Below are 12,873 nucleotides of genomic sequence, written 5' to 3'. Positions count from 1 at the left end.
TGTTTAAAGTGCTTTAGAAAAAAAATTGGATTGGATATAGCGCCTTTCAGAGCACGTGTAATATCAAGGACATTTGCAAAGTAAAATTCAATGAAATCATCCAGAGATTGGTCAAAAAGTTTCCTCTCTAATAGGGATGCACGATATCTATTGGGCCGATTAAATATCGGCCGATTTGGTGGATAGGTAAAATTTTCCGATAAAAATAGCCGATAAATTAATTTAATTTGGTGGTATTTTATTCAGGCAGAGTAGCCCCAAAGCGGGACAAGCCCTGTGGATTTTGCGCTCCTTACGATCAGGACCCAGGCTTAGCTCCGTTATTGCCTGACTGTAAATAGTCAAACATGTCTTCACCAGTGTGGTAGTTTTTTTCTGTATTGGAAGAAGATAATAGCATTGCAGTTTGCAACACCTGCTCTGCAAGAATTTCGAGAGGAGGAAAGAAGACTTCAGGTTACAACACAACAAACCTTATAACACACCTAAAAAATCGTCATCGTGGCGAAGCAACATGGAAAGAATACGAAGCCGCCACGGCAGCAGCCGGTGGTGCTAAGGCTAAAACAACAGCACAGAGCGCAGATGTATCCATTCAAAGGCATTTGAAAGCTGTAAAAACTTTCCAAGAAACAGTAAAAAAGCTAAAGCTATTAACGACAAAGTGATGGAATTTATAGCGCTCGACAACCAACCCTTTTCTGTCGTGGAGAACCCGGGTTTTCGTAACTTAATAGCACTTTTGGATCCCCGTTACACCATCCCTAGCCGTTGCTTCTTCTCGGGCGTCTCTCTGCCTGCCCTCAACGATGCCGTCGCCACACACGTCCACAATTTGATCAATAAAAACGGACTTCATGTGAGTTTTACCACCGACATATGGACATCAGATGTTAGTCCCGTCAGCATGTTAAGCCTAACGGCTCAGTGGCTGGATCCAGATTTTAACATGCAAAAAGCAATCCTGCACGCACAGGAGTGCCCCGGGTCGCATACAGCAACGGTGATAGGTTAAGCTTTTGAAACAATGCTCGCACAGTGGAGTATAAAAAAAGACCAAGTGCATGTAGTGCTCAGAGATAATGCATGAAATATGATCAAAGCCATGGAGGACTGGGCTTGCAAGTTTGGGCTGTATAGCACACACTTTACAACTCGCTATAAATGAGGCTGTCCTGAGCCAAAGAAGCATCTCAGACTGTGTTTCCATCTGCAGGAGGATAGTTGGGCATTTCAGACACTCTCAGCTTGCCACCTCTCGTCTTCAAAGCTTACAGAAACAACTAGGCACTAAAGAGACAAGGCTTCAACAAGACGTGCCCACTAGATGGAACAGCCCGTTCTACATGCTGAGAAGCATGTTGGAGCAGAAGCGAGCCCTTGCAGCATATGCAGTAGAGTTTAAGTTACCAGCTCATCTCACCCCATACCAGTGGACTTTAATTGAAAACATGCTCACTATTCAAGACCCTTGTGAACAGCTGACAAAAGACATAAGTTCAGCTTCAGCTATTGTAGCTGATGTCATCCCCTCCATTGAAACTTTAAAACGTCTGTTGAATAGGACTGTTCCAACAGATCATGGAGTTAAAACTTCAACGAGCACCCTACTGTAAGCCATAGAGCAGCGTTTCAGCCACATCTACATGGAGTCCCTGTTTTTTCTAGCTACAATCTTGGACCCTAGATATAAGGACTGCTATTTTGACCAAGCAACAAAACGGGCAAGTTTTGCCCAACCAGTCTACATGTGCTTTGTGGATCTGGAGAAGGCATTCGACCGTGTCCCCCGAGGGATCCTGTGGGGGGTACTCCGGGAGTATGGAGTACCGGGCCCTTTAATAAGGGCTGTCAGGTCTCTGTACGACCGGTGTCAGAGTTTGGTCCGCATTGCCGGCAGTAAGTCGGACTCATTTCCGGTGAGAGTTGGACTCTGCCAAGGCTGCCCTTTGTCACCGATTCTGTTCATAACTTTTATGGACAGAATTTCTAGGCGCAGCCAAGGTGTTGAGGGGATCCGTTTTGGTGTCCTTAGGATTGCGTCTCTGCTATTCGCGGATGACGTGGTCCTATTGGCTTCATCAGGGCGTGATCTACAGGCACTGATTTTCATCCCGGCCGCTTCGCACTCGGCTGCGAACCGCTCCGTAGTGTGTCCAAATCCGAGACCATGGTCTTGAACCGCAAAAGGGTAGAGTGCCTTCTCCGGGTTGGGGAGGATGTGCTGCCCCTAGTGGAGGAGTTCAAGTATCTTGGGGTCTTGTTCACGAATGAGGGGAGGATGGAGCGGGAGATCGACAGGTGGATTGGTGCAGCGTCTGCTGTGAAGCGGGCGCTGTACCGATCCGTTGTGGTGAAGAGAGAGCTGAGCCAAAAGGCGAATCTCTCGATTTACCGGTCGATCTACGTTCCTACCCTCATCTATGGTCACGAGCTTTGGGTCGTGACCGAAAGAACGAGATCCCGGATACAAGCGGCTGAAATGAGTTTTCTCCGTAGTGTGTCTGGGCTCTCCCTTAGAGATAGGGTGAGGAGCTCAGTCATCCGGGGAGGACTCAGAGTAGAGCCGCTGCTCCTCCACATCGAGAGGAGCCAGTTGAGGTGGCTCGGGCATCTGGTCAGGATGCCTCCTGGACGCCTCCCTGGTGAGGTACGTCCCACCGGGAGGAGGCCCAGGGGAAGACCCAGGACACGCTGGAGGGACTATGTCTCCCGGCTGGCCTGGGAACGCCTTGGGATTCCTCCTGAGGAGCTGGCCCAAGTGGCTGGGGAGAGGGACGTCTGGGCCTCCCTACTGAAGCTGCTACACCCGCGACCCGACCCCGGATAAGCGGAAGAAGACGGACGGACGGACAACAAAACGGGAAGCAACAAAAGTGTTGCACGACAAGGTCAGATGTGCATCATCGGCAGAAAATGTTGAGGAGCCACAGGAGAAGAAACCCAAGGCAGATGACAACAACAATGTTTCCCTGCTGACAATGTATGATGAAATCCTGCAAGAAAGCAACTCAAAAAAATTTAACCAAAGCCAAACAGATGAGCAGGTAATTCATTTATTGTTTAAATAAAGCTTTAGCTATCTCAGATAAAATATCAAATATAGTAATGTTAAATTTTCTTTTCTTTGTTTTGTTCTATTCCTTTAGATCCAAGTCTATCTGTCAGAGCTCACAATTCCACGGTCCATGGTGTACTGGAGAAACAACAAAACCTGGTTCCCAGAGCTTGCCTTACTTGCACGAAAATACCTGTCCTCACCTTGCACCAGCATAGACAGTGAGTGTTTGTTTTCTGCTGCTGCAAATATAATCGATGAAAAAAGAAACCGACTTGGATGTGAGAAAGCAGAGATGCTTCTTTTTGTTAAGAAAAATCTACCATTGATGCCCTCATCTAGAAAATAGAAAAGACAATGGGGACAAAGACAGTGGGGGTTTTAAAAGATGAATAGAAAGTGGTTATTTAAGTTATTTAATTTTTTTATCTTATTTTCTCATATTTAAAAAAAAACTTAAAAAATACATTTGCAGTTAAAGCGTTCAATAATTTTCAATTATTGTTCTATGAATGTAATTGTCTTTTGCTGCTGTTAATTGCAGTAAAGGACCTTGTCTGTTTTTGTGATAGCTCTTTTTGTTATGAAAAAGTCACCACTGATGCACTCACCTAGAAATTAGAAAAGACAATGTAGAAATTAGGAGTGACAAGTGAAAATAGTTTCAGGGGTAAATTATAGGTAGAAAGTGACAATTATTTAACTATATAATATTTATTTTGAGCTATAAGATTTAAAAAAAATCTCTACAATGCCCCCATGCAGTCAGGCAACCTTTTGTTGATTTTTCGCCTCATATTTGAGGATGCACTTTTATTTACTTTATTGAATTTTTTTAACTGAGACTGACATGCATTAGCCTCGTGAGACCATCCTGATCTCGCAAGCTTTCAAGGTTTTACTCGCAGATCAGTCTGGCTACTTTCCGTTAAAGAAAATTTGGAGCCGTTCACCAAACGAACGTCCAATCAGCGTTGGCTTTGAGGCGGGTTGAAGTGTGACGCAACGAGAAGCGCGACAGTTCAGTCTAAAGAACATGGCGGCTTCAGCCGATGAAACTAGCGTTAGCGTGGCTATCGAGCAAGTTTTATCGGAATTACAGAGTATTTATTTGCTGAGCTAATGAGCCTTTACCTGCAGCAGCAAGAGTAGCTTGGCTTGTGGTTGTGTTTTCTCATTGGTTTATTTGGCCCGTCTATCACCAACATAGGCCAATCAGCTAACCAGTATTTTCGCCCCTTCCCAAAATTACTTCAACGGAAGGTTTCCAGATGGATATGCGGAGCAAATCTATCTGGCGGAGTCAGGTAAGACATGCATATGTGTGTCTGAAAATGTTTTAAGAAGTTGAAATTTTTTCTTTCACCTTAGCTGTGGTTATTTTTGAGGGTGCACTTTATTTTTTGATTACATTTTTGTAACTGAGGCTGACTATGTAAATGCATATAATTTTATGTTTGATATAAATATTTGACTTCACAAAAATCTATGCAGGCATGGATCTGTTCAGTAATTTTCAAGAGACGCTCTTTGTATTGTGAATTGATTTGTGTCTTTTGTTATGTAAAGCAAATTACCACTTTTTGTGTGATAGCATAAAACAATAAACATTTGAAGAGCCAAAACCTTTTGTTTGCTGTTATAAATAAGCCAGAGCTACTAAATAATTGTTTTTCATAGATGCATCCAGCATAAGCTGCTGATTATGCAAAAACTATATTAAACATGAACTTATCGGAATCGGTATCGACCATGAAAAGCAGAAAACTATCGATTATTGATATTGGTTGAAATTTTTAATATCGTACATCACTACTCTCTAAGGCAGGGGTGTCAAACATACGGCCCGCGGGCCGGATCCGGCCCGCCAAACAATTTAGTCCGGCCCTGTGGCTAAATGCATTATCATTATTAAAAAAAAAAAAAAAAAGTTTATTTTTTTTTTTCTCCAGTGTCCTGTCTGGCAATGTGGCAATAAGATGCCACAAAGAGCTCATCAGATTTACTTTCACAAGTGGACAAGATAAAAGGAAGAGAATGATAAAACAATTATTGAAAAAAAACATGTATTTTGTTTAATTGAAAATATGCAGTTCCTATATTGTCCACGAGTGCTGTGTTTTAATTAGCAGATTAAGCTTCAGGTGTGGAAAAATTTAAATCATTTCTTAATTTTTATCTGTTTGATGTATTTTGTCATGCAGGACAGTGTTTTTAAGTTCCAAAAAATGTGAATAAATGTTTTTCAACATTGTATAATCACTGTGATCAGTTCTTATGCATAATGCACTTAAGTAAATGTTTAACTGAGTAAAAGTATTGTTGAAATTGCACATACTTTTCTTAAAAACGCTGAGGTTATTCATAATATATTTTGTAAAAGTGAAATTAATTTAATATAAAAATCAACAAGTCCACATTTATTAGTTCTATTTAATCTTGCAATGAGTTTACTCGTGTGGCCCTCTTGAGATCAGATTAAGCTGTATACGGCCCCTCAACCAAAATGAGTTTGACACCCCTGCTCTAAGGAAACCCAGCAGATTGCATCAAGTCTCAACAAGCAGCATTTACTCCTCATGAAAGTGTGTAGAGCCACAATAAACAGTCATTTGCATTCTTGATGGCTTTGCAGCAATGGGGCATTCTTCAAATGACGTCAAATTACGAACAATTCAATTCAATTGTTGATGGCTGCGACCCAGTGCACCTGCGTCGCAGCCATCTTGTGTTCGGACAAGCTCTGTAGAGGGGTAAAGCAGACAGCTCTGTCCCGAATATTGCATCAGCGAATATAATAGTAACAACCAAACACTGCTGCTTCGGAGTCTTCCGAAATGACTCTCGATGTGACCGTGGTGACCATATCAAAGGAGTTTCTTTTCATTCCCTTTCCTAAACCTCGAAAGGATGCCGATAAATGCCATCGTTGAATGAGAGCGTATAATTCGGGAGGGCTTAAGAGTTCAAAACGTGACCAAACATACCTATATGTGTTTGCTACATTTCATTGGCAGTAAGGAACCAACCGCAGAATGTCCAGACCCAATACCAGCGACTGCAACATCTGTTCAGGTATGCGTATTTGTGTTTTATATGATCCATTCATGCGGATCTATCTAGCAACAAAAAATACACGAACAAGCAGACAGCTGTGACGGACTCAGGAAGGGGGATTTTTGGTTTCATCAGACAGACACGCGACAATCTAATAGCACATAACAAGTATTTTCGTGAGACATCTGCAAATGGCCATTTACCTTCTGAGAACAGTTATTGAGAGATCATTCGAGTTTAAACAGATGTGATTATCCGTTAGCCAATGTCCTACATCTGTTCAAACAACCCCGTACCGATGTGTTAAATGTTCAGCTCTTCGCATTTTCTTTTTCTCCGCCAACAAAAATTAAACATATCCATTTTCACATGTAGATTGTTGGAAATGAGACGGAGCGCACTGGATTCGCTCTTCCTGCTGCATGTGTGCTCAGGGGACACAGATTCTGGCCGGGATAACTCTGAGAACCAGCGCAGTTAATCCACGGAACTGATTAACGTTAGGTGGAATGTTTAGGTTTCTATTGTTGTTTCGGAGAACACTGCAAATGGCTTGGCTAGGCCTAGCTCGCATAATGCTGGAACGTGTTAGCTACACACAGCCCAACCATTCTTCTAGCAAAAGAAGACTTACCTTTCCGCTAATACAGCTTTCTTTCTGCCAACTTTCAGGCCTCTACATTTCTTTATTGAAGCATGTTGAAATGAAGCTCCTCATCTTCCAAAATTATTAATGCAGCAAACGTTACCATGTCTCCGTTTGTAATGTGCTTGTCCGACCATCTGGGGAACTGAAGTTGATTTCCAGGGGGTGGAGCTAATCAGACTTATTTGAGAAATGCCCTGAGCATGCATGAAGCGACAGTGGAGAGGAAAACGCCCTTTTAACAGGAAGGAAAACCTCCAGCAGAACCAGGCTCAGTGTGAACGGTTGTCTGCCTTGACTGATGGGGTTAGAGAAGATAAAGCAAAGAAACAAAAAACACAGAAGCACACATTGATCTAGAATCCTTTCTGTTTAAAGGGGAATTTTCCTCTCCACTGTCGCTTCATGCATACTCAGTATGAGGGATTGCTGCAAAGCCATCAACAATGCAGGAGACTGTCCACCGTGGCTCTAAGTTCCTTTAGGAGGAGTGAATGCTTCTTGTCAAGACTTGATGCAATCTGCAAGATTTCCTTAGATAGGAAACTTTTTGACCAATCTGTCTTTGTAAAGTGCCTTGAAATGAAATATGTTGTGAATTGGTGCTATACAAATAAAATTGAAATGAATTCAATGTGTGCTTCTGTGCTTTTTTTTTTTGTCTCTACTCTGTCTTCTCAAACCCACATGCAGTCATGGCCTGCTGGAGTTTTTTTCCTTCTGTTTTGGTACTATTCCACACTATTCTAAGTTATTTAATGTTTAATAAATAACTTTCTGTCTGTTAGGTATTGTCCTGTGAAGGACAATAGTTGAAAGGAATGATTTGAGCACTGGCATTCTTTTAACAGCAACCTCTGTATACATGTAGAACCTATTCACAATGCAAATCCTGAGTTAAACAAAACATTTGATAAAATAACATTTTAAAGAAGGATTTGCTCAGTAAAAATCAGTAAACTTTAATGACGCTTGATTTTATTAATACGATATTACCTCTGGGAAGCTAGGGGGTCGTTGTAGCGATCATTTGCTAAATGGGTTAATCCTAAAGTTATACAAAAACACTAATAAATCGACATTAATATTCCATATTAATGCGGTAATAATGCTCATAGCACTATCGAACGACGGTGGAGCAAAACAAAACAAACCTTATGTTTGAAATAGTGCTGTCAATCGATTAAAAAAATTAATCTAATTAATTACATACTCTGTAATTAATTAATCTAAATTAATCGCATATAATTTTTGCTGTGAAAGTATTTAAAATATTTAAATTCAAATGATTCAATGAATAATCAGCATTAGATACATTAAAGTGCTGTTTTCAACAGCAGACAAACTGAACTAAACAGATGCCAATGTCAAACTGAACTCACGTCAACAGGAGACGTCAACTGAAATAATAATAAAAAAGATAACCTGAATTTAACAGACGTCAACATATCCCATATTCCAATCTACTTTTTAGGCTAATTATACCTAATTTAGACCTAGTGCTATTTTAACAAACAAGCATTTTATTAGTTGTTATCTCTTATCTGATGTATTTCTGATGTTTAGCCTTTTGTTTTACCTCGTGTTAAAGTGCTCTTTAAATAATGATAACATTCATGATGATTATGATCAGAATAAACTTTTTGTCTCTTTTCTTTCCAGCTTCTGGGAGGTGATGCAAAACGTTTTTCACACCTCACTTAGTAACTCTAATATTTTAGTCTAAATACTTTAGCCTAAATATTTTAGGCTAAAATATTACACTTTTTATTTGTTTTTCTTCAATCCCTCGGTGATGTTTTGTAATTTCTGCCAAAAGCTGCAGCATTTTGATTTAATTCATCTGAAGGCAGTATTTGCAAGCCATACTCTAATTGGATGGAAAAAAAACTGTCTGTAATTGGCTTTAACAGCCGAGCGAGTGCACAGCTGGTGTTGAGAGTGAAACGAGCAGGTACGCGCGAGCAAAGTAGCGCGCGAGCAGAGATAGAACTCACCGCGAGGACAGCGGGTTGAGAAGTTTTTCAGATCGTGCCAGACTGGTTTTGAGCGTTGAGAGTTGTTTCGCTGCGCGCTTGGATTGGTTCCTGCGCGCTCAAACAGAAGGTACGAATATCGCTACATAGTTGAGCGGCAGCACTGTCTTCTTCTCTGTCTTCGGGCGCCTCCCCTGTGACTCTTTGGCGCCCCCCAGGGGAGGCGCGCCTCACCTATTGAAAACCCATACGACATTGATTAATCTGCGTTATTTATTTTAATCCATTAATTTTTTTTAAATTAATTAATCGAAATTAATGCGTGACAACCCTAGTTTGAAACGAACCGTAGTTGCATAGCCAAGAAGAGCGAATGTTAGCTGGAGGCTAATAGCATTAGGCTAGCGGACATTCGGCGATAATTTTAAAAGCTTCAAGCTTGATTTTAGTCATAATGACCGGACCGGATAACACAAACATTAATATCTCATCAATGTATGGGAATAAACTTTGGTATAACCGTAAACAACTCATATTACATCGGCAACACTTGGTTTCAAAATGCTAACGGGAGCTATGTCGGTTAGCTCTACGTGTTTTAAAAACACTGACAACGCATTAGGTAAACCATTCTAAATAAACCATTTAACTTTCCCTGTTCATTTCACTACCAAACCTGTCGGTGCCTTTGTGTCAGTTCGGTTCACTTTGGGCATCCAGTTGGATGCAGTTGAAGCAGGGAGGGTAAAGGCTTATTGTCTGATCAGTTGCATGTGGCTATGGCTTATTAGAAGGCGGCCATGGTCGTAGTTGGGTCTAGGGCTGGACGATATAGAGAAAAAGCTTATTGATAAAAAAAAAAAAGCATATTCAATTCAATTTTATTTATATAGCGCCAAATCATGAAACATGTCATCTCAAGGCACTTTACAAAGTCAAGTTTAATCATATACAGATTGGGTCAGATTATACAGATTGGTCAAAAATGTCCTATATAAGGAAACCAGTTGATTGCATCAGAGTCCCGACAAGCAGCATTCACTCCTGGGGAAGCGTAGAGCCACAGGGAGAGTCGTCTGCATTGTACATGGCTTTGCTGCAATCCCTCATACTGAACAAGCATGAAGCGATAGTGGGAAGTAAAACTCCCCATTAACGGGAAGGAAAACCTCCGGCAGAACCGAGCTCAGTATGAACGGTCATCTGCCTCGACCGACTGGGGATTACAGAAGACAGAGCAGAGACACAACAAGACAGACAAAAAAGCACAGAAGCACACATTGATCCAGTAATCTGTTCTACATTAGATGATAGTAGCGGGTGAGCCGTCTTCTCTGGATGATGTCACAGTTAACAGAACGCCAGACCAGGTGTACCTACTATGAGGATAAAAGGGAGAGAACAGAAAGTTAAAGCAGAAATGAACAGTAGAACTCTGTGAGAAAATTAGATCCTGATATCCTCCAGTAGCTTAAGCCTACAGCAGTAAAACTATAAAGGTAGCTTAGAGTAACATGAGCCACTCTAGTTATAAGTTTTGTCAAAAAGGAAAGTTTTAAGATTAGTCTTAAAAGTAGACAGGGTGTCTGCCTCATGGACCAAAACTGGGAGTTGGCTAAAGGATCTGCCTCCCATTCTACTTTTAGAGACTCTAGGAACCACCAGCAGACCTGCAGTCTGAGAGCGAAGTGCTCTGTTAGGAACATATGGGGTAATCAGAGCTCTGATATATGATGGAGCTTGATTATTAAGGGCTTTATATGTCAGAAGAAGAATTTAAAATTCTATTCTTATAATATAATAAATAATATATATATATATTCTTATAATATTGATCGATATGGATAATTATGAGAAGCATCCCGCTGCAGCCTGCGGGAATCAAGGACAACCATATTGGAAATGCTGACCTAACCTCTGTCACATTATAATATAAACAATATCTTTTAATCTTACTTGTGAAAAGTTATCCCTCGAGCCCTGACGTCAATAGTCCGTCGATTTAAACAAAAATACACAGCCCAGTTCTGAGGTATAATTAGTGTGTTCACCTTGAATCAGCAGGTTAGGGTAGCAGGTCGACCTCCCCAAGATGGCGGCCGTAATTCCTCCGCCGCGACAGTCAATGCGGGGTCTACTCTTACATTATGTCTATGGAGGGAATTGTAAAAGCTTAACTGACAGCCTGCATATAATGCAGCTACTTCACTTTTCAGGCAGTGCCAAGGTCCGAAGGTGCTCAGAGTCTGTGTCACAGTCTCCAGGTTCTGCACCAGCCACTGTATCGCAGTCATGACAGTCTCTTGCTGAAAAGCACAATTTCTGTGTTTTCCAGTCTTCATCAAGTGGACAACGGTGAATTGAATAACTTCTAAGGCCTTGTCTGAGTTTACATTAAAAAAGCAATTTTAATTGAGCTACATTTAAGGTTTTTGTGGTCTTTGGGATTTCCCATGATGCATTGAGCTCCCCTTTTCTTTCTCTCTCTCCCTCGCGGTGCAACCTCATTCCATTAACAAAGTTACTAACTGGACTCTGTCCCTTTCCCGTAGTCCTGTGCTTTCTCGTCCCCCTCCTCTCTCCTCTCTCCTCTCTCCTCCTATCACTCCCTGCAGGTGTTCCTAGAGCTGTGGAAGCTGAATCTGTGATTGGGAGTTTCATGCTGTCCCCGTGTTCCTACTCTGCTACAATTACAGCCACTGTTCATAGTATTATTGCTATCATTACTGCTATCATTATCATTGCTATCATTATCATTAGTATCAATATCATTGCCATTTTTCATCCATTCTATGTGTCACTGTGTTGGGTGCCTCTCTCTGCTCCCTCTGTCCTTCTCTCGCCCCAGATGCAGAGCTGTGTAATATGGTAAACAATTTGAAACTAATGGAAAATTCCTAATTATTATTATTTATTTATTCATATTTTTTGGTTCTCTCTGTAAGTATGGAAGCAATTTGGATCGGCTTCTTAAAAAAAAAAAGGGCGGAAATCCAATATGGTTGTCCTTGATGAAGTACATCCCGCAGGCTGCAGCGGGATGTACTTGATAATTATTGAAAATATTTAAAACCATATTCTATGTGCAGCTCTGCCTGGACATTTTTTGATATTGCTAAATGATTTAATTGTAATAAAGAACACAAACACAGAATTCCAATTAAATCTTTATTTAACCAACTTTTTTAACCATAACAGAATTTTTTTTAAAGAAAAATAACTTAAGAGACCTGAGTTATGTTATTAAATACTGACAAAGAATAAACTAAAGTGACCAGAAAAGTGACCAAAATAAATATAACAAATAAATTAATAGAATAGCCTATTTAGGTGGGAATAGTACATTACTTACTCCTCAGGGTCCATTCTATTTTTATATTGTCAATTGAGAGGCTAACGCAGGGCTGAGGTCCGAGGTTGTGGCATGGGAAGACGCAGATTGCAGCTCATTTTGCACTAATTCCCTGCACTAGTTGCACAATTTAGGGAGCGATGTTAGAGAAAAACTTGCGTCGTTGTTTGAAGCCAGGTTTTTCCAACTGTAGACAACAGCAGCATATCCATCACTATGAAGCATGTGTGATGTCCTAATGCCGCTTGGAAGCTTTGTGATTTTATCGCAAAGAAGGGAGCCCAGTTTAGCTGCTGTACCTGCTTTGTTTTGGAAGAAGTTCCATAAGATTCCTATGAAGACGACGCAGAGTCGCGCTGGCGCTGCTGTGGGTGTGAGCGGCTTACGTGATGAAACAAGTTGGTTGCGTTACCAGACTTTGTTTTTACCGGTTCCTTGCAAATTTTACAAATCACTGTGGTTTATTTCTGTTAGGCTGGCGAACTAGTATATGGAGGACCAAGTCTATACAGAAATAAATAAATGCTCAATAAATAAATAAGCATACAATTAATTGCCACCAAATTAATAAATGTAGGTAGAAATTAAATTATACAGTGAGACATAAATGTATATATCTCTTTTAATTAGCTTCTTTATTTATTCGCCTTTGTAATAATTACCTTATTTATTTATTGTCCGCTATAATCTTCAACTTCCGTCCGTCTTCTTCCGCTTATCCAGGGTCGGGTCGCGGGGGTAGCAGCTTCAGTAGGGAGGCCCAGACGTCCCTCTCCCCGGCCAC

The 12,873-nt window shown here is 40.9% G+C and overlaps 1 protein-coding gene across 4 annotated transcripts in view; it reads left to right on the top strand.

The window, feature by feature from the left end:
- Positions 1–12,873, top strand: part of tmem68 (transmembrane protein 68) — a 73,966-nt gene that overhangs the window by 3,656 nt on the left and 57,437 nt on the right. For 3 of the 4 annotated variants that reach the window (XM_036137793.1, XM_036137792.1, XM_036137795.1), the window contains exon 4: positions 6,076–6,133. The exons of the other annotated variant lie outside the window; for it this stretch is intronic. In XM_036137793.1, the coding sequence (XP_035993686.1) occupies positions 6,076–6,133 (58 nt within the window). The remainder of the gene's footprint in view (positions 1–6,075; positions 6,134–12,873) is intronic. 4 annotated transcript variants of the gene reach the window in all.

The sequence above is a fragment of the Fundulus heteroclitus genome, chromosome 6 (genome assembly GCF_011125445.2).
Source record: "Fundulus heteroclitus isolate FHET01 chromosome 6, MU-UCD_Fhet_4.1, whole genome shotgun sequence".
In the NCBI taxonomy this organism is placed as follows: Eukaryota; Metazoa; Chordata; class Actinopteri; order Cyprinodontiformes; family Fundulidae; genus Fundulus; species Fundulus heteroclitus.
Note: the sequence above shows the minus strand (reverse complement) of the source record. Positions and strands in the feature narration are given on the sequence as shown.